Source organism: Diorhabda sublineata, chromosome 7 (assembly GCF_026230105.1).
Source record: "Diorhabda sublineata isolate icDioSubl1.1 chromosome 7, icDioSubl1.1, whole genome shotgun sequence".
Lineage (NCBI taxonomy): Eukaryota > Metazoa > Arthropoda > Insecta > Coleoptera > Chrysomelidae > Diorhabda > Diorhabda sublineata.
In genome coordinates this window covers 12,540,808-12,563,866 of record NC_079480.1, presented here as the reverse complement: position 1 = coordinate 12,563,866, position 23,059 = coordinate 12,540,808, and the positions used below count along the sequence as shown (strand labels likewise).

Here is a 23,059-nt window from a genome sequence, read left to right as displayed (position 1 = left end):
TTGCAATAATAGTGTAATGAACCAGTAGATGAGACATGCTTACCTATGTAGTTTTCTATTTCGTTCTTGTTCGGGAACAAAAGTAGCATTGCTCATCGACATTAAAGTATGACTAAGAGCGATTATTGCCAAAAGATGGTTAGTAGTTAATGTTGTACTAAGTTCCCAATGAGTTCGAGATGTAAATATTCTAGTGACTTGTTCTTGTCTTATCAACTCGGGTGGTATGCTGTTCGTGAGAGATAAATCGTTTGGAAGAGGCTCTTCGTCTACTGGTATTGTATTGTGCCATGTAGGTAGGAAGAGTGACATGTGATTCGCCTTGGAAAGAACCCCATAGGATATTGGTACCTACAAATAATACAAGAATGTGGAAGTAGTTAAAATGTTTAAATATCTTTTTATTACCCAAATGTTTCTAAAAAAGACACAATTGTCATTCATTACTCACTATTACCATTTAAGTTTTTTTTGAAACAACAAGAATTGAAGATACACAAGAAATAGGAATAATTCTTAAAGATAGAGAATTTTTGATCCATTGTAATGAACAAAATATTGAAAAAAATAAATAATTACCATGGGCCGTAGCAAACCAAGTTTGACTTGGCACACTCGATCTAAATCACTATCCAAACCCCATGAATGTAATAAAGATAGAAGCAGTTGTGCTATTTCCATACCATGACTAGCTTCGAGGGGTCCTAATGTATTTGGTTTGCTATTTTTGGAAGTCGATTCATGTCCTTCTGGAAATTTTGATATATTAAGTTTTTTGGTAGATATTTATGTTAAAACAATCCAACAATGAAATTAAGCCTTTGTTACTACTATAATTCAAACATAATTGCACCAACATTCAAATCTTAAAACCAAGGAAACTATTTTAAAAAACCTAAAAAATGCGAAAAACCATAAAAGCAAAACAAATAGAAAATAAAATTCCGACAAACAAAAAAAACACCATTAGCAATTCATAGACTACCTTTGAAGTGTTCTCCGGAATGTTTTAAAACACTTTCGGCTTTTGCTATAGCGGATTCTGCACCTTCTTTCATTTTTGCTAAAATTCCTACAAAAATATGTGTGAAAAACGCCATTTCAACTATAACCCATGGGAAAATTGGTAGAAAGACAATAAAAAAGGGAAAATTTTCGAATTTCACTACTTTGAATAAAGATAAAGATAAATAACAAAAAAGTGAAAACAATGAAATATCATTCAATTTCATAATTTATGATTATGCGATGTCATTTTGGCTTTCTACGGTCTACACCTATACCTGAAAAGATATTTTATGCATCTCATTGTTTTGTCACCAAAATATGTAGACTTTTCCCAAAAGAACTTATAATTCTGGGTTTTCTTGCCTCTGTTTCCAAAGTTTTAGCACTACTCCTTCGTGGTACCCAAGCCTTTTAATGAACTGAGGACATTGTTGATGTGACATCTCATGAGACCACAGTTGGACTCTAATCCAAAATAATCCCTCTTTTTTGGCAAAGCTGTCAGCTTCCTTATTGGATGGTATACCTCGGTTGTCTGGTAGACTTTGTTTCTGTTACCTAGTGCTTTTAGAGTTTATTTTCACTCCCTTGCTAGCTTGAACGGCAATTAATAGCCTTCAAGGATTTCAAGGCCCCCTTTTCTCTTTAAACACTCCTGAGCATATATGTTTAGTAACTCAAAATGCGCAATCCAGCTCCTTGCACTAGATTTGAACCATTTGTATAACTTGGTATTCCAGCACATAGAAATTGCCGAATGTGAATTTTTTTGTTGAAATTTATTTTAGTACGTTAGCGGTCAATAATACCATAGCCCTTAAATGTGATCAATAGGAATGGTTTTCAACTTCCTATAGTGAGCATTGGTAATTTTCACATTTCAATTTTTGTTTCATTTTCCTTACTTTCACTGTTATCAGTAATTCTATCCATATTCTTATCCGTATTAATTGCTGATGTTCTATTTTTAATATTAGTTTTTCTGTCTCGTATTACATTATTTTAGGCACCATCCTTCATAAGTACATTAAGGACACTATTTACTACCCTTGATTCAAATCTATAGTTCGTAGATGTCTTTCCACATTCATATGAAATTGTTTTTGACATTTACTAATACATATAATAATTATGAGAAAAATAATAAAGTGAAATCTGATTAAGTGCTCTAAGCTCTAGATATGTGAGAAGTTTCTGCTATTTTTAAATATAATAAGGTCTTTTAAGATCTATGTTTTCAGTTCCATAATATTTGATTTCTTTGTTATTTTAATATCTATTTCTTTACAAGGTGATCATAAGTAAGATAAATTAAGGTTTGGTTTCATTTATTTATATCATAAATAAATAAAAAACATGATATTATGTGAATTTTAAACACTAATGAGGTATGTCCAACATAATGTTTTACAAACAATTAGTGAAATATAACAACTAATCTTTGATTTAAAAACAAAAACTAGCTTCGGAAATATGAAATAAAGAAAAGTGTGAATGCTAAAGGAAATTTGTTCCAAGTGAATATAAAATTCAACGTATTTTGTTTTATATATTTAACAAAAATGGACAGGATTTGAACAAAAAGAATGTAGAACATATGATAGAAATTAATTGAAAAAATGGGGGTTCTACAATAAATATACAAACTATTTACCATGTTTGTCTTTTTCCTTAATAATCATTTCCATATTTTCAGCTTTATTTTTCATCTTCCCAAAAAAATCTTGCACAGAAAACAATGAATGTTAGTTTATTTTATTTATATATACATATATATACATATATATATATATATATATATATATATATATATATATATATATATATATATATATTATTGTGAATGGAAAAGTGTGCGGGACAACTTAGTCAAAAGATTTTTGAACAAAATATTACTTACATTTCAAGTAATATGCTTTCACTAATAACACAGCCATATTGCGAGATAAATTTTCCAACTCCTAGATTAATTCTAACAAACAAAAATTTACAACGTACTAAAAGATGTTACGACATCAAAATATAAAGATGGATGTGAAATATATGAAATAGTAACAATACAATTTCTAACATAACAGCAGATAATTGAACAATAAGGAAGAAAGAAGATTTAAAAAATGAACATAATAGGAATTAAATATCTAAGAATAGCTGGAAAAAGGAATAAAGAAACAAAAAACATGAGAACAACAATAAAAAAAGGAACTAATTAGCAAGAAACAGCTGAATTACTATGGATTTGAGTTGGATTGACAACAAAAAGACTGGAAGTAAGAAACAATAATAAAAAACCAAAAGAAATAAGGGAACTTTGAGTATAAAAAGGAAAAAACAACAAATAGTTGTAACAAAACATCGAATTGATAATATAAAAATAATAGCAAGAAACAACTGACTCGATATATAAAAAACAGAAATCGAGACAAAGAAAGTAATAAAGGAAAAGTCAATGACACAAAAACACCTAAACCCTAATCTACTCCCCCTGATATTTTTATGGAAATGAGAAGGAAATGAGATAAAAAACACGAAGAAATGAAATGCTTATGAATATCTGCATAACTGAGTGGGACAAGAAAAAGAGCTAAGGCCATAGAGAAGTAACAAAATAAAAATTAATAATAGAAACAATAGCAAAAACCATCTGAATTGCTATGGAAAAATTATAACTTGATAAGTAGTAGAGTAAAGGAACAATAAAACAAAGAAATAGAAGATTAAGAAATAAAAACAGGAGAAAAGAAAATGGTACAAAAGCTATTAGAAGCATCATACAATACCTAAAAAGGTAGTAGAAAATGACAAGAAAATAAGAGACAAGTAAATATAATAGACTCAGAATACCTAACAAGAATGACTGGAAAACTAAGTAGGACAGGATAAAGAATGAAGACCCTAGAAATATAACAAACAAAAATCGATAATAGGAAAAACAATAGCAGGAAACATTTGAATTGGATGAATAAAAAGTAAAGGAGATCAAAAAATTAATAAACTATATAAAGGAAATTGGAACAAAAAAAAGGAAAAACATCAAATAGCTAGAAATCTTAATAGGACTGGATAAAGAAAGGAAACATGAAAAATGTAACAAAACAACAATCGATAAAGGAAAAAATGTCAACAAAAACTGAATCGTTATGAAAGAATGGTATAAAATAATAGGCGTAGGAAGCACTAATAATAAACAAAAATCGACACCAAGTAAGGAATAAAGGGGTAAAAGAGAAAGATGGTTGAAAGAAAGTCAATAGTACAAGAACGACTTAAACCCTAATCTATATCACCCAGAATTTTTGAGACAAAACATAGAAATGAACCACTCATAAATAGCTTAAAAATATATATTAGCAAGATGCAGCTAAATTGCTATTGAAGAATTAAGTAAACCAAAATTACGTGAAAATAAGGGAGCAAAGGAACATTAATAAAAAACAAAGAAATAAAAGAATTTGAGGGACAACAGATAGCAGAAATAAGACGGCAATGGTACAAAAGCTATCAGAAGCACCTGAAAAGGTAAAAGGAAATAATAAAAACATGAGACATAAGTAAATGTTATAGACTCATATTATCTGAAAATATCTGAAAACTAAGCTGGCCAGGATAAACAGGAAATATGACAAAACAAAAATGGAAAATAGGACAAATTAATTGTTATGAATATATCAAGTCAGATTAAAAAGAGGTATAATGGAGGTTAGATGTACCAATTAAAAACGAAGGAGGAAGAAATAGATTAATCAAATTAGGGAAATGGGCATAAAAGAAGAGAATGATGCAGGAGGGTCCAGAGATATAAACTGAATACCTAAAAAGCTGAAACGAAACAAGAAGACGAAGAAGATTCTAGCCTAATACTATTAGAATTTGGTATATATTAAAATGTAAGTTATAAAGTGGTTCTAGAAATATTTTTGTTGATAATTAAAAACTGTGATAATACAGTGTGTGAATATAAACAAGATATTAGTAGTACCCACTTACCGGCAATCTTTTTATGTGCATCAGGACTCGCACTTTGAGTCAAAGCTGCTACTTTCAAATATTCTGATGCGTTTATTAATCCAGCTGCTTCAAGACTACCCGGAGACATTGTTTCGTATTCTTCACTTAATAATTCGATTATTAAAGCTTCTATATCGAAAAAAAGGATATGACTTTCAGGATCTAAAATATTAATTCAAATTTAGTAATTAAACTATAAATTTAATTCTTCTTGAATTTATAACTTCTTAGATATCATCAAAATTATACATTAAAACAATTCACCTTTGGGATTTGTTCTTAGGCCTTGTATTGACAGTGGAGAATTGTGATTCCTTTGCATATGGGGATCATCATTGTTCGTATGGGCTCCGAGCATTTGTAGCTGATGCAAACCTCGTTGTGTGGCATGCCTTATAGCTGACAAATTTCTGTGTCTCAATCCTCTATATGAATAATAAAAAAATTAACGTAGATTAAAAAAATTCGATTCACATAGTTTATAATCACCTAAAAAAGTGTACAGCTGGATTCGCCAATCCAACTTCTGATGATGTGTTATTCGCTTCATTCTCTTCACAAGCATATAACACCTCCTCGGCCGCTATACCTTGTAACACCCTATCCAAATGACCCGTTTCCATTTGCCAAACGTAAACGGTACCATCGGAACATCCTATTATCATGAAATCATCGTTAGGTCTCCATTTAATTGTCGTTACTGGAAAAAGATGTCTCGAAGCTAGGCATACGCATTTCCTTTCCGCTAAACTAAGTAAAGTGACAGAATGATCGGACGCTACAGAACAAATGCACTTTTGAATCCGAGCCTACAAAAAAAAATTCAAACCGTATTTGAAGTTCTAGAAATATCGTTACTAAACTCGGATCCAAATATTGAAATGGATTTTTAACAATAACAAATTCATATACAGGGTCGAATAACAATTATACATTAGGGTGGGTCAAAAAAATCAACTATGTTTTTTTGCTAACAAGTAACATGGACAAATGAGTTGTTAGACACACCAAAAAAATTTTCTCGATATATAAGCTCTTTATTTTAATAGGATCCCTTTTTATTTTTTTCTCAGTCCATTAGAAAAAAATTCATACCCAATCATTAATTGATTGTACAGGGTGACAAACAAAGGTGAAGACCCATATATTTTTCTCCAAACCTGTAAGATTTATCAAAAAACTTTAATCACAAAAGTTCTTTGCATTTAAAGGAATTTTTAGATTATTGACTTTTGGATTATACAGGATGTCCCAATTCTTCAGTATCGATATCAATTAAAAATATGGGGTATACATAAATTGAAATAATTATACAGTGGCAGAACAGAAAGAAAAAATTCGAGAGGAAATTAATTATCTCCATTAAAATGGTACAATGCGAAGCATGGAGGCAAGGTATACTACCTGCATAGCAGAAAATGGGGGATAACTAGAAAACAAACTGTTTTTAAATATGTTTCGGGTATTTTAATTGAGTATATTTTACTAATTTTCTACATATTCATACTTCAAATCTCTCGAGATGCTAGTAAATGTTTTTTTTAAATTATTCTTAATAAAAATATTCGTTTGACAGTACGATATTTTTATAGCTTTTTGTATTTGATTAACATTTTCTATTTAGTTTTTTTTTCAAAAATACAATACTCGGAGTGTAAGAAATGCAAGAAAAAAAATGAGAAAAAATCAAATAATTCCACAATCATTATATATAGGTATAAGACGTGTATGTATTCTTATTTTTATGCTCATGCCTATTAAATGTATAATATACAGGGTGTGCTATTTCAAAAAAAGAGATTTTGTTATCTACAACATTTGAAATTCATACAGTAAAAAAAAGATTCTAGGCCCGAAAATCATAAAAATTCATTAAACCAAAGTTTTGTATTTGTAAATTCATTTTGCAAATGATGCCAGTTAACCTACTTTTCATTTTGCGGAATTTTCCAAATATAATGATTTTTCAATAAACATTCAAATAACCTTAAATATTTCCTAAGCCCTGCAGAAATCAAATAGGTCGATCTTATGTAAGTTGCCTTTGTTTTTACCACAAAATCAAAAAACGAAATGAAATATAGGGCATTCCATTTAAAATTCCAAAGTTGATGTCGACACTGAAGATTTGGGACACCCTGTATAATCCAAAAGTCAATATTCTATAAATAACTTTTAATACAGAAAACTTTTGTTAATAAAGTTTTTTTGACAACTCTTACAGGTTTGGAAAAAATTAGTTATGTACTTGAGACAAATAAAAAACAAAATTATATAGTGGCTTTCTTTATTTTTTATATTTCTTCGATGAGCAAATCAGTTTTAACATATTTTTATTAGTTTTAACATATTTATAAAAATCAATACAGTTATTTAAAAACGGTCGTCTGGTAACCCTAGTCATCACCTTACGTTTGACAATCAATTAATGATAAGGTATGAATTTTTTTCTAATGGACTGAGTAAAAAACAAAAAAACTTCGATGCGGAGGATCTTTCTCTCATATATCATGAGAATTTTTTATAAGGTGTCCATTTTTCCATGTTATTGGAAAAAAAATTATTGAATTTTTTTGACCTACCCTATTATACACACATTTAAGTTTATTAGTTTTTACTCACGCTGCAGTTATTCGGAGGTACTAATAATTGTGTAATCTCCCCAGCATGGACACAAAATCTATGTAGCAATGTACCACCATATAAATCCCACAAACAAACAGCGAAATCTACTCCACCAGATACTAAATGATTTTTATCATATCTAGAATGTTCTCTGTGAGGATATAATAAACAGTTCACCCTGCCCCCATGCCCGGATAAAATTTGATGTTGAGGCCAACCTGAAAAAGACATAATTTGAATTAACAGTAAATTTTTTTTACTAAACAAACAATTTTTTGTTATAAATATTACCGTTAAATTGTTGATGATTTCCATGGAGTAATTGCAGCATAACTGTTTGATTTGCTGGTACAATAATTATCGATCCATCTTCCCGTCCAACAACTAATCTACTTTGCAAGGGTAGGTAAATACTTGCAGTCAATTTGATAGCTGAAATATGAAAAACTTTTAATAAAGTTTCGAGGAGTAGATGTTTGATACTAACACTGACATTCCTGTTTTTCAAGTTGATCCAATATACCAACTGGACTCGGATTCATTCCCGCCCACGCTTCTGTCAAACTTGTGGTAAGGGTGGCTTTCATTGTTACTGGTTGAGGTAGTTTCTGTCTTTGGATTTCCTCTAATTGCGCTGCAGATATTTCAGGTATGCTCCATACCATCACAATGCCTTCAGAATCACCTCTTATCAAATATCTAGATTTGTTGGTTTTATTTGCTCTTGTTGTTGTTATAAAATGCATAGATGGTGGACAAGACAAAGGCTGAAATGATAATTTAATAAGATCCAAATAGATTTTTAACTATTTTTCTTATACACTTAAAATCACACCATATGGAAACTTTCCTATTGTTAATATTACGGAAAAAAATATTTTTTGTAAAAAGTTCAGTCAACAGATTTTAAATGTTTACGGTCATATACGAATGTGCAGAGACATGTATATCGTTTCTAAGCATGTATCATTTTTAACAACAATATATCCGGAAATTTGACAAATTCCCATTGCATTTGAAACTAATTAAAAAAAAATTTTTAAATTGTGCAAGAATTTTTTACTGAGACCAATCGTCAAAAAACTCGTGCAATGTTCATTCCAATCAAATGACCATTATGATGATAATCTTCCATAAATTAATTAATATAATGCCTAAATTAATTAGAAGATCATGAATTTTTTTTAAATCTGCTTCCTTTAAACAAGTTTCAAACTTTTGTTATACACTGTGTCCACTTAAGTTAGCACCAAATGGGGAACTTTCTTATTATTTGTTAAAAATAATACTTTTCTGGTTTGTATTTAATAATATAGGTATTAGTTTTTTTACTTTCTGGCCTACTGTTAAGATATATGAAAATAAAAAAAGAAGAAGTCAGTTAGTGAGAATCATAGAGAATTATCGAGAATGATTCATCATTAAGGTTAAGATGATATATTAATATGATTTGTATTGTACATGGAGTTGACAAATAAAGGTGTATAAGAAGGAAGACTATAAGTTAATTATTTAAAAAACAACAGGTTATGGGCCCAGGTGATTCTGTGGATAATTAAAATATAAAGAAAATGGCTAATTCACAAATAAAAAATATTTATAACATAGAACTATTGAATGGTGAAAATTATTACTCATGGAAATTTAGAGTGAAAATATTACTAGAAGAAAAAGATGTGGCAGAATGGATAGAAAAAGAATTTGTGGAATCAGATTATACAGTGGAAAAAGACAAAAAGGAAGCTATGAAAAAAGATAAGTTATGTAAGTCATTGATAATACAATGTTTGGATGATAAGCAATTAGAATTTGTAACGGAGAAAAATACAGCCTATGGTATGTGGCAAGCTTTAGGAGATATTTATGAAAAAAAAAGGATTACCCGGGCAAATGATGCTAAGAAGAATGTTAATGTCATTAAAATTAAAAGAGAATGAAGATTTGGAAGGTTATTTGACAGAATTTGATGACCTTGTTAGGAAGATAAGAGCTACAGGGGCTGTTATGAGTGATGAGGACATTGTATGTATGTTAATGATGGGGATGCCTCCAAGTTTTGAAACAGTTATAACAATATTAGAGAATATGGATCCTAAAGTGTTAACAATAGATTTCGTCAAAAGAAAATTTAGAAGTGAAGTAGAAAGAAGAAAAGCATTAAAATCTGAACAATCAACTTATGAACAAAAATCAGCAGTATTTAATACTACAAATACTAGAAAAATAGTGTGTTTCCGGTGTCACAAGGAAGGACATATGCAAAAAGACTGTAAAGAAAGTGTACCAGGGCAATCAAATTCAAGAGTTGTGCAAGGTGGTTTTACAAGAGGTAGTTTCAGAGGAAATTATAGAGGTGGTTATAGTAGAGGAGGTTTTCGAGGATATGCAACTCCAAGTAGAGGTTTCACTCGAGGTAGAAGTTATCATACAAACTACAGAAATCAGGGAAATCATGTAGAGGTGAACAAGAAACAAAGTTCAGAAGATCAGGAAGAGCAAGATGGAATATGTTTTTTGATGAATGGTAATGAAAGTAAGATTGTAAGTAACGATAATATCTCATTCTATATAGATTCAGGCTGTACAGATCATTTAGTAAATAATAACAAATATTTTTATGAATATTTAGAATTAAAAACACCAATTAACATAGCAGTAGCAAAGAATAATGAATATTTGAGGGCAATAGGTATTGGAAATATTAAAGTTTTGAGTAAAATAAATGGAAAGATCATTGAATGCATAATAAAAAATGTTTTTTACGTTCCAAATTTAAGGAAGAATTTATTATCAGTAAAAAGATTAGAAATGTCTAATGTATCTGTAGTTTTTGAGGGTGGTCAGGTTAGTTTATATAATGAAAATAAATTGATAGGAGTAGGATTTAGAAACAGGCTTTATGAGATTATTTTTGAGTATAAGATAGAAAATCGATGTTTTATGATTGAAAATGATGACAATGAATCAATGATGTGGCATAAAAGATTAGGGCATATATGTAATGCAAATTTAAAGTTATTAGTTGATAAAAGAATGGTAAAAGGTTTGGAAAATGTAAATGTAAATAAAATTGATTTTTGTGAAGCCTGTGTAAAAGGTAAAATGACAAAACTTAGATTTGAAACAAGATCACATGCAAAAAGATTATTAGAGATTGTTCATACTGATGTTGTTGGACCAATAACGCCACTAAGTCACGATGGGGGTAAATATTTTGTTACATTTGTGGATGATTTTTCTAATTTTTGTACAGTGTATATCATAAAAGGTAAAGATGAGGTGTTTAAGTGTTTTGAAGAATATGTAAATATGGTACAATCAAAATTTAACATAAAATTGGCAGTGCTAAGATGTGACAATGGAGGGGAATATATTTCCAAAGATATAAAAGATTTATGTAAATCAAATGGAACTGTTTTAGATTATACAATACCATATACGCCACAGCAGAATGGTAAGGCTGAGAGGTTTAATAGAAGTTTGTTGGAAAAGGCAAGAACAATGATAGAAGAAGCCAACCTGCCAAAAACATTTTGGAATGAGAGCATTAGAGTAGCTGCTTATATTTTAAATCGTAGCCCTAGCAAACATTTAGAAAATGTTACACCAGCAGAATTGTGGTATGGTAAAAAACCTGATATAAAAAATATTAAGATATTTGGATGTACAGCATATGCTCATATACAAAAACAATTTAGAGAAAAGTTTGATCCAGTTTCTGAAAAAATGATTTTTATAGGATATACAAATACAGGTTATAGATTGTGGAGTATAAAAGGAAAAAGGGTGATAGTAGCACGAGATGTTATATTTAATGAAACTGATTTTATTTATAAAATAAAAAAGGCAAGTATTGAAATAAATAATAGAGAACAAAACAGTTTAGAAGAAAACGCTGAAATAGAATCCGAAGAAGATGAGAGTAATGATGAAGCTCATAAAAGAAAAAATTTTGAAAGAATAAAAAGGAAAGTCAAAATTCCAGAAAAATATAATGATTATGAATTATATATGGCATTTGATGCAGTATCATTTGTAGAAAAAGTACCAGAGACAGTGGAGGAAATAGATAATAGAAGTGACAAAAATATGTGGATACAGGCTATGAAAAGGGAAATTGATTCAATTGAGAAAAATGAGACATGGAATGAAGTAGAGAAACCGGAAAAAGCAGAAATTTTGACAGCTAAATGGGTATTTGCTAAGAAACCATTAGAAACAATAATGGAAGACAGATACAAAGCGAGATTAGTTGTACGAGGATGTGGACAGAGAAATACTTATGATTATGATGATATATATTCACCTGTGGCAAAAATGACAACAATAAGGACTCTTCTAACAGTGAGCAATCAATATGGATATTATATAAAACAACTTGATGTGAAAACGGCATTTCTAAATGGAGATTTAAAAGAAGAAATATATGTTTATGCGCCAGAGAGGGTAAATTGTAAACCAGGATGTGTTTTAAAATTGAATAAAGCTCTTTATGGCTTAAAACAAGCTGCAAAATGCTGGAATATAAAAATAAATACATATTAATTAAATTTAGGTTTTACAAGATCAGAAACTGATTATTGTCTATATACAAAAGTTGATGAAGATAAACAAATTATGTATTTATTACTCTACGTGGATGATATCATATTAGCAGGGCAAAAATTAAATAAAATTGAAATTTGTAAAAATGATTTAATGAGATGTTTTGATATAAAAGATAAAGGAGATTTAAAGAGTTTTCTAGGACTTGAAGTAAATTATATTAAAGAAGAAGGAATCTTGGAATTAAGTCAAAGAAGATATTTACTTGGAATATTAGAAAGATTTAATTTTGATAATTGCAATCCCACAGCAACACCTATAGATCCAAAGTTTAATATTTTTGAAAATAAAGATGATGAATGCACACTACCAGTAAGACAACTAATTGGATGTTTAATGTATCTGATGCTTGGAACAAGACCAGATATCAGTTACTCAGTAAATTATTTAAGTAGATTTCAAGATAAAAATAATAGTTTGGTGTGGACAGGATTAAAAAGAATTTTAAGATATTTAAAAGGAACAGTTAATATGCATTTAAAATTTGAAAGAAAAAATAATGAGAGTTTGTTTGAGTGTTATGTGGATTCTGATTGGGGAAGTGAAGTGGTAGATAGAAAATCAGTGTCAGGATATTTAATTAAATTATTTGGTAATATAGTGATATGGGTAACAAGAAAACAAAATTGTGTGACTCTTTCAAGCTCAGAAGCTGAGTTAGTGGCATTATGTTCCGCAGTACAAGATTGCTTATGGTTTAAGAAATTATTGTTTGATATGAAAGTCAATATTCAAAATTTTAAAATATATGAGGACAATCAAGGATGTATAGCTTTGATAAAAAATCCCGAAAATAACAAACGTGTAAAACATATAGATATAAAATACAACTTTGTGTGTGACATTTTAAATACAAAGAAAATGGAATTAACTTTTATTGGAACTAAAAATCAAGTAGCAGACATTTTAACAAAGGGGCTCCACAAAAGACAGTTTTATAAGAATAGAGATTATTTAAATTTATGTTAAGATATTTTGTTTATTATTAATGTTAATAAAAGAAAAAAATCAAAATATAATATTTGAAATTTCATAGAAAAGTATTAAGAGAGGGTGTTAAAAATAATACTTTTCTGGTTTGTATTTAATAATATAGGTATTAGTTTTTTTACTTTCTGGCCTACTGTTAAGATATATGAAAATAAAAAAAGAAGAAGTCAGTTAGTGAGAATCATAGAGAATTATCGAGAATGATTCATCATTAAGGTTAAGATGATATATTAATATGATTTGTATTGTACATGGAGTTGACAAATAAAGGTGTATAAGAAGGAAGACTATAAGTTAATTATTTAAAAAACAATATTATTAATATTGTTAATTCTTTGTATAAAGTTCTGCACGGTTTAAAAACTGAAATCCTGCCAACAGATTTTAAAAGTTTCCAGTCAAATACGAGTCTGCGGAAACATTTATCTTTTCTAAACATGATTGCTCCCAATCATTTTCAACAACAATATATCAGGAAATTTTACAAATTTGACCACTTTAGAATCCTAAAATCCTATTGTACAAAATATACAAATAATTATATGTATGGTCGTGAGAGTCACATAGATACAAAATAAAGTAATTTGATACGTTAACGGAACTTCAAGTGTCTAAGGAACATTTGGAGTGGGTCCACATTAGGATAGTGTACCATAAATCTTAATAAATACAATAGTCCTCAAATTAGATAGCCAATGCTGTATAACCAACCAGATAATTAACAGATCCTAATGGTTCCCACCAGGAGGTGAATCAATTTACACACAAAACAGACATTGCTTAAAATAGAATATCCTTCAGCTAAATTAGTAAAAACGTTTCGTCAAAATCAAGGTCTTTGTTAAAATCTTATTATTGTATGATAATAATCTTTATGCTTTTGTACAAACAATTCTAAAAAGTTATAAAAATTAATTTTATTGTTGACTATCACCACTAAAAACACGTCAATCAATCATCAATCTATACTCTAGTAAACAAAAAACAAAATGTTCTAATTTCTTAAGCAAGGCGCGCATTAAAGTCATCAGCAAGTGACGTGGCAGTGGCGTGGTGACCAAGTGGCAGGTGGAATCGGTAAAGCCTATGTAGACAAATGAAGACGCGCGCATCAAAACGGAGTAACGGTGACGTGGTACTTTGCAGGTGGAGTGATGCATTACAACTACGTATTTTTGTTTACCCGGATGTAAAGTGAATAAAGTGAAATTATATGAAAAACTAGAAACATGCGAGACGACCAAGAATTTAACATATTCCAAATTTTTTCTGCCAGAGAGGATGAACCCAAAAGTGTTTTTTCTTCTTCTCCCGATTTTTAGCATTTAGGTTGGCAAGCTGTACAAATAAAATATCATCTTCATCCTCTGAGGACATTCCGGACAGAACTGATGATAAATCGGTGACACCATACATTGTTTGCCAATGCAGTGGGCATTAAATCAATTTCATACCACTTCGCCGCTATTCCATCGCCACGCCAAATGTTCACCATCGCTATGCCATGTACCATTCCAATACCTCACCACTACCACACCATTTCAGTGCGCGCCTTGGTTTAGACTTTTTATGTTTTAAAATCCTCTTGATTTTAGGTCTCTTCTGTTATAAAATTAGTTTTGTTTGTATAATTTTTAACTATCTTTCATTTAAAAACATGAAACAAATTTTTTCAGCCAAATTTAGTTTTATTCAACAAAGTAGTTTCATTTAATAGTGGTACAATAAGGCCATAGGCTTTTCAAACAATTTTTTTTAGTTTTTTATAAAAAATAAATATGATAAACACCTGATAAAAATTTAGTTTCACCGATCTAAACACATAAGTAAATTTTGAAAAAAAAATATGATACGAAATTTTGAAATTTGTTATTGTATATTTTGTAATTTATTAGGCGTTTAAATGTCACATAAAGGACATAATGTAATGTTATATAGATATTCTATTCATCAAAATTTAAAATTATATTAAGCTCTACATACAATATTTAGTATTTAAAAAATACTAATTAGAGCAGTTTAGAGGGTTAATGATACTGAATCACCCTATATAAAAAATATTTTTGCCTGTACGACACTTAGAAAGCATAAAAACATCAAGATTGAATGTATAAAAAATTATGGTAAAAACCAAAACATTTCATACATCAACTAGGTTTTAAAAACAAATTGAGAAAACTGATATCTTTTAAAAACTAAAAAAGAATGTTTTTCAGATATTAAATGAAACATATCAATACCAATAACTGAGAAAACAAACTTATTTGCTCGTTTAAATACTACACACAGTTTGGAAACAGCTAGTAGTCACTCGGGACTACATAAGGAAACTATGGTGGTTGAGACAGCAACAAATCAAATATATTAGACTACATAATGTTATTTATTTCTTCTTATGAGATCGTTTCTTTGTTATTTCCTTCTTCAATCAGTCTAATTATGTACAGTATTAAACAAGCTAGTTAAGAAAAATAAAATTACCCTATAATAGATTCCGGGACACAAAGGAATGAAGGAAAATGAAATAGCTGAAAACTGGTCATGAGAGATACCCCATCCACCAGTCTGTACTTGTGATGATATTTCTCGTGCTGATCTAAATCACATTTTTTTCCGGTGCAGCAATCACATTCATGAAACAAACAATTTGTTACAGCCACTTGATAAACAAAACTACTCTCTCCCTCTAAACTTCACACACCGTTTAAGACAAAGACTCTTTTGGAAAACTATAACCAGAGAAGATCTGCTGAATGTATCAACCTACGTACGAACAATCTAGGTATACTAACAGGAGTCCTGTTGGGGCACTGTCGCTTTAATAGACACCTAAAGACCCTAGACTTAGCAGATAATGCGGCGTGCAGATTTTGTTGTACAGAGGAGGAAACCTCTATCCACATTCTCTCGAAGTGTGAGACTCTATGGAACTCCAGAGCACTACACTTGGGAATGTATGAAATAAAAGACGAAGATCTCTAGCAGTTACAGCCATCCTATATTTTGGACTTTCTAAAAGGAGTTGGATTAGGTCAACTCATACTGGGTTCCCCAGTATCTCGGTAAGAAAGGGGGACACAATAGATCCTTTGGGCCGCAGTGTTTACGACACCCCAATATCTATCTACACCTATGTACAGTAATAATCGTTAATTTTTTCTAAATAATCGATGAACAGTATACCGTGTGTATCACAAAATATAGAGGCCATAATCTTTCCAAATAATTATTGCGTTTTTAATGGGTCCAAACTACTAAGATCACTGCCGTTTTGATTTAGGTTTGTAATAATAAACATTTGGAATTATTTTTTCCATTGTTTCAAAAAACTTGGAAGGTTGTTCACTTCAAAAAATTCAAATGAACTATTGAAAAGAATGAGCTGAAATATGACATCTTTAGTTTTAAAGGTGGTAATACTTCAAGGGACATACATAAAAATGTAATTTATGGTGACCTACGTCTATCAAACCAAGGAATTATTGATCAAAGGCATAGTCAGCATTATTTTGGCGTTTAACTCCCCAAGTTTTCAACGGGGCTTGATTTTAACGAAATAAAGCAACGAAATATAGAATGAGCAATCATTCATTCAAACATATGTCCACTAATGTTTTATTTAGTAAATATTTATGTGACAAGGTAAAAAAAAATAATAATATGGAAACCAAAAAAATTAAAAAGAGAGATAAGTGGGATATTCTTCTTTTCCATGGTACCTGGCCTTTGCCTATATAACTCTACGCAGCCATCAAATATTCTGTAATTATTTTTAAAAACTAATAAGAATGTTCTGAAACTTTGTGGATTGGATATAAAAGCAGCAACAGAAAGTAGTTTCAGTATTAAATTACCAAAAGTGTGTCGACATATTCAAAAATTACCTTGCTGTCTGGTTGATTCAGAAGACAATATAGAAATGGACTATCGCTTTCCGTACTTGGTGTATGGAAATCTGCATGGTCTGGTATACTGCTATAAAAACAAAAAAAAAATTTAAAACTTATTTAAAAAATGAAATTCAAATGAACTGCATAGCACTTTTGAAAATGCAGTAATTATCACTAAAATCTGTATAATTATCGGAATTTGCGTTTTGAATTAAAGCTTTGCTGGAAAAAGATAACACTACTTACTTTTCTCATGTATATAAAATAATTTCAAATCGCAGTTAGAGTCAAATAAATCTATTGTCATTGAGATGTTATTAGTATTAGAATTTATAATGAATCATAGAACTTTTAGTATATTGAACACATTTTATGCTGCCATTACACCAAATGTAACAAATATCTGACACAGAGATAGAACGTGAACTAGACCAAATATTTTTGTGTTCAAGTCCTTGAGTGTTAAAGTTTACAGCAATATATCCTGACACAATCACGTGGCCGAATTAGCTAAAACAGTTTCACAAAAAATTGGAGCACTCTTTAAGAAAAAGAAGCTATACAATCCGCAACATCTTCTAATCCTCTACGAGATACAGATTCGTTCATTTTTGGAATACTGTTCGCACATTTGGAGGTCGGCTCCCAAGCATACCCTGAGGATGCTAGACACGGCAGATGCACTTACGAGGTGTCCACCGTGATCCCACCTAGACTAGTATCTGCAAGACATACCCAACAGGCAGACATGGCTCATGAACAACTGCTTGGATGAATTTTAACACTTCATAATATTTCTAACATTAAAGATGGAGTCTTAAGTTCACTTGTGTTTCTCAAAAAAACATGAGTATATCAGTTTGGAAAGCTTTCTAATTATTTGAAGTTATTATAGGCTTTTATACCCTACAAACAATAGTTTACATGCCAATTTTGTTGGAGAAATATTGCTCCAAGACGATGGAGATGGTGTAGATCTTATCATCTTCAGAGATGAGTTGTCCTTAATGGACATTCGCAGCTCCAAGGTTCCAGTTTATTGAGAAGACTTGTTTTCCATGGCCTACGCTATAACCCAATTGTGACTGTGTGATTTCTACCTCTAACAGATCATAAATGATCGATAACATCATCTTGAGTGATGAAATGACACTAATAGATATACGTAAGTTCACATTATGTGAATCTAAGGCTTGTTTTCCATGAACTCCACTGTCACCCAATTTGATACCATGTGATTTCTACACACATCTATTCGTTTTGACGAATAATGATCGTATTGAGCACTTGAAACTATTTCAATAAATATTATGAAGTTTTGAAACCAAATCAATATTATGTAAGAGTGGTTTGAACAATAAATTTCTTTGTTGTATCTATAATATTTCTTTTTTCATTTCAAAATGGAACTTACTTTATAAACATCCCTCGTATATTATAGAATCATTAAATCTAATTGTTATTGTATAGTAAAAGAGTGTTGGTGTGTGTTTATATTGAAACGAAGTCTTTGCCAAATAGATTATGAACGTTTTCGTAGTGAGATTATGACATAAATTGAACACCAAAGTGTACTAACTCTAATATATTTCCGAGTTTTCGAATTCTTATGTATTCATCGTCTGGGAATCAATTATTTAAGAATTCCGGTGTGATAAATTTTGTAATACATTTTGAAAAACATTAGATTAATCATTTACAAAATTGACGTGTAAAAAATTGCTACAAAACAAGAATATTTACATTGCGAACTTCACTTTTCACAGAAAATGAAAAAAATATCACATGCAGAAAGCATTTTAAAATTAAAAAGTAACTGGTGCATCAGAAAGAAAAAAAACCTGACATCCACTATCTAATTAAATTGAATTATGCTGAAAATTAAAAAAGGGGGGGAAACGATAGAAATATTAGTCTTTAATTCAATTTGAGGCTCCTCAAACTTTATCTTTAGTTTGATCCTCCACAAGACTCTACAAAAGGGGAGTGTGATTGTAACGGAGAAGTAGATCAAGCATCTGCTCTGTCGTCAATTGATGGGGGACGACGACACATTAGGAAATAGCAGAATTAGAAATAGAAAAAAGCTACGTTCTGTGTTGGAAATGTTGAAAAATAAACTACAAAGTGGAATAAGATGGGAGAGTAGTTACATAGTTAATTGTTTCCAAATAATGATCAACACAATGGACATTAGGCCTACGAGGGCACCATGACCAATTTAGATCGATGTTGCCTGTACTAACGTAACCTTGAGCCTACTTGTTCAAGTCAAAATGTTTCTTAGAAACCTTCATTTACTATATGCAAACAAATACATCCGAACTCAAACGTGGTAAAGTAATTTAATCAATGTTTTAATATATGTGTTACATGGAGCAAACCAACCCATACAGTGAATGGTTTTTGATACACTTTAGGCACCTACTTCAAATACTACCCTTCTGGTAAAATGGTGAATAAACTAATTAGATAGAAGAAAATCTAAGAAGTTTATACAAGATTGTGACCTAAAAGATTTGTGTCTGTGTCCCCCCTTAGTTAACTAAGCTGGAAATGCATAGTACAGTTCTTTTTACAGTCCCAAAACAATATTGAAGGAGTTTAATTCTCCACACCTGAGCACAGGTTCCTGCAGGCTTGGTGCATACGAACACTTCACTCAATAAGTCGTTTGACTAACTAAGAGAAACAAAATTTTTTGCCAAAAATCGATTTTATTCATCTCCTTATACAATCGTTCCAATGCTTCTCTAACTTCTCGATGCCGTGCTTGTAGAAGGATTTGTCTTTTGCCTCAAAATAGGTTTCAGTTTCAGCAATTGCTACTTCATTGGAACTGAATATTTAACCGGTGAGAATTTTTTTTAAATCTATGAATAGCTAGTAGTCTCTGGAGACCAAATCTAGACTATAAGGTGGATGAGGAAGCAATTCAAAGCGTAATTCGTTCAATTTAACTATCATTACTATTGATTTGAGAATCGGTGCATTCTCTTGGTGAAAAAGTGGTTTTTTCTTCGATATATGAGGACGTTTTTGCATTCAAAAGATCCAACAACTCTATGCAGTATTCGCTAGAGATAGTCGATGAACAATATTCCATGCGCATTCCAAAATACTAAAGCCTTAACCTTCCCAGCAGAATGTTGTGCTTTTAGATGCTTCCGACGTGGTTGCAGTTCACTTAGATGATGATCGTTTTGATTCCGGAGTGAAGTGATGGATCCATTGTCACATATCGACGCAGAAAATCTGATTTATTATGTGTAAACATGGCCAAACACTTGCTCTGAATCATCAACACTTTGATCAACTGTGTGTAAACGCGACACCCACTTAGAAAAAATCTTTTTCAAGATGTAATGATAAATTAACACACAAAATTGTTTTGAATCCATTGTTTGGAAAATAACAAAAGTAGCTTCACTTAAATGGCTGTCACTTTTTTCTGACTACTCGAATCGACATAAAATTTTACACATAGTCTTTTGAAAGTTGGTACTTCATAAACGTCATATGGATTTGAGAATGGCACCGCCATCTGTGTGTCAGTCACACGACTTATTAAGTCATGTAATTTGTGTTCTTTTCTCCACAGAAGCTGCAGATCCCGGTGTTTTTCATTTTTGTTCTCACAATGTATTCATTTCAGTGACTATCCCTTGGGAAAACGTAGATCTGCTTAAGTCTTGTCATACCTTTTGTTGTGAGAAACAGTCTCCAATGTCTAAGACCGGATATAGGTTATTCGGTAGATAATAGATTTACCAATATAAATGGACCACACTGTATAACTAAAACTTAATCTATTCATAGATTATTATTTTTATAGTTAATAATTAAAATAGTAGATGTAAGGCATTGAAAATAAGCGATTTCTTTCATTAACTATACAAGTAGTTATACTTTCATTAAGCAATGAACCAGTTCACAATAGGGCGTTTTATATATATTTATTAGATTAAACCCTCTTATATTTTCATTTGGTAATATCCTCGCGCAAAAGAAAAAAAATTATTAATATTCTCTTTTTTAAAAACAGAAAAAAAAGTTGGACAATTGAATTAAATTGATGGGTTGTTTCCAAGAAAAACTGATGATATTGGTCAAACAAATAAAACCTAGTTTTAGTTTATATTCATGGGGAATATTGAAAATAAAAACCATATTTCCATCACATCAAATATCCTTCGATTAGTTACAGCTGAAATAACACCATCAAGTTTGTTCCGTCTGATGTCTAGCAGTTACAAATATTCAGCTTATATTTGTTATCGTTTTCCAATAATATCTTTATTTATGTTCAATAGCTTCTGCTAAATTTGCAGATAGATATTATAAACTTTGGCCACCACGTCAAATCATGGACATCTGTCTAATCTTATCTGTATAGTTTGCAAATGAGGACGAAAATGAGCAGAAATTATTTACTGTAGCATGGAGAGAACATCTAATCAATTGGTAGCAATTGTTTTGAACAAAACTGCATTTTTAGTACATGATACTCAAATTCCACGGTTTTCAAAGATGGTTTGGCATCTGACAAGAAATGTAGCTCAATATCTGTTAACATGTAGTCACAAATGGTAATCAGATGGTGCCAGATCAGGGCTGTATGGGGGATGTGGCATCATTTCCCAGCCAAGCTCCAATAGTTTCCCACAAGTTGCCAAGATGTGTGAGGCCTTGCATTATCAAGGTGGAATACTTTTCACCTTTCCGATTTGATAATTCTGGCCGTTTTTCTTTGAATGCGTCATTCAGTTTCATTAATTATTGACAGTAAACATCAGAATTGATTGTTTAGTTCCTTGAAAGCAGCTCAAAGAACACAACACCTTTGTAATCCCACCAAACTGACAGCATGAGCTTTTTTTGGATATGGATTATGTTGGTTCATCGTACTCATGTTTCATGTTACTGTACAGGACCCATTTTTCATCACCAGTGATAATTCTTTTCAAGAAAGGGTCGATTTCATTTCGTTTAAGGTGCATATCGCAAACGTTGATTCTTTGTGTTAAATAAATTTCTTTCAAATCGAGAGGTATTTCTTAATTTGTAATTTGGGAGTCTAATAAAAAATAATGGATTACTATGAAAATTTTCCAGGATTGATTCACCGAACATTTCTGCTCGTCTATTAAACGTTACTGCGAAATTAAAAAAAAATGACAAAAGAGCCCTACTATTAATTGATAATGTTCTAGGCACCCAATAAATTTATCAGACTAAACAACATGCATCCCAGTCAAAAAGGTTTTCTTGCAGCCTAACACAACTGCCAACCAATGGACCAAGGCATTATATCCAATTTTTAGGCTTATTACTTGCGGCGAACATTTAAGCAGGTGTTTGAAGAATGAGTTGGAGAAGAGAAGCAATCAATAAGAGAATTTCGGAAAAACTAGAATATCATGAATACTGAAGAAGACATAAACCTTTCTTGGAATGAGATAACAGAAAGATCTTTGAAAGAAGTATGGAAGAACATTTGGCCAGATTAAAGTAAGAGCAAAGACATTGGACACTCTGTCGAAAGAACAAACTGGTTTTGATGAGGTAAATGTGGAAGACGTCTGGAATGTATCTTCGAGTTAATCAATGATGGTTGACCATATTCGTTGTGTTAAAACATCAAAGCTATTTTGAAATAAACTAGTTATTAAATAATAAAATAATTAGTTAAACGTGGTTTCAATAATCCAAAGACCATGTTCGAACTAACACCTATCTGTTTACAGACCGCTCTTAAATACTGAAAAATCCTATTGTATCAAAAGGTTATAATTATTTATAAGTATGATCGTTAAAGTCACATCGATACAAAATAAAGTACATAATTTGTTATCTTTATTGGAACTCAAGTATCCAAGGGACACCGTCAATCATCTGTGATGTGTATCCCCATTATAATAGTGTAGATATAA

At 30.7% G+C, this 23,059-nt stretch overlaps 1 protein-coding gene across 6 annotated transcripts in view; it reads right to left on the bottom strand.

Annotated features, from left to right (window-relative positions):
- The window catches only part of LOC130446381 (WD repeat-containing protein 7), a 42,862-nt gene that overhangs the window by 11,855 nt on the left and 7,948 nt on the right, over positions 1-23,059 (bottom strand). The window contains exons 7-17 of one of the 6 annotated variants that reach the window (XM_056782603.1): positions 17,121-17,211; positions 8,129-8,408; positions 7,933-8,073; positions 7,639-7,859; positions 5,506-5,825; positions 5,281-5,441; positions 4,996-5,178; positions 2,663-2,731; positions 986-1,072; positions 580-749; positions 44-351 (exon numbers count right to left, since the gene is read on the bottom strand). In XM_056782603.1, coding sequence (XP_056638581.1) covers positions 44-351; positions 580-749; positions 986-1,072; positions 2,663-2,731; positions 4,996-5,178; positions 5,281-5,441; positions 5,506-5,825; positions 7,639-7,859; positions 7,933-8,073; positions 8,129-8,408; positions 17,121-17,211 — 2,031 coding nt within the window. The remainder of the gene's footprint in view (positions 1-43; positions 352-579; positions 750-985; positions 1,073-2,662; positions 2,732-4,995; positions 5,179-5,280; positions 5,442-5,505; positions 5,826-7,638; positions 7,860-7,932; positions 8,074-8,128; positions 8,409-17,120; positions 17,212-23,059) is intronic. The other 5 variants (XM_056782604.1, XM_056782605.1, XM_056782606.1 and 2 more) reach the window with 5 other exon arrangements.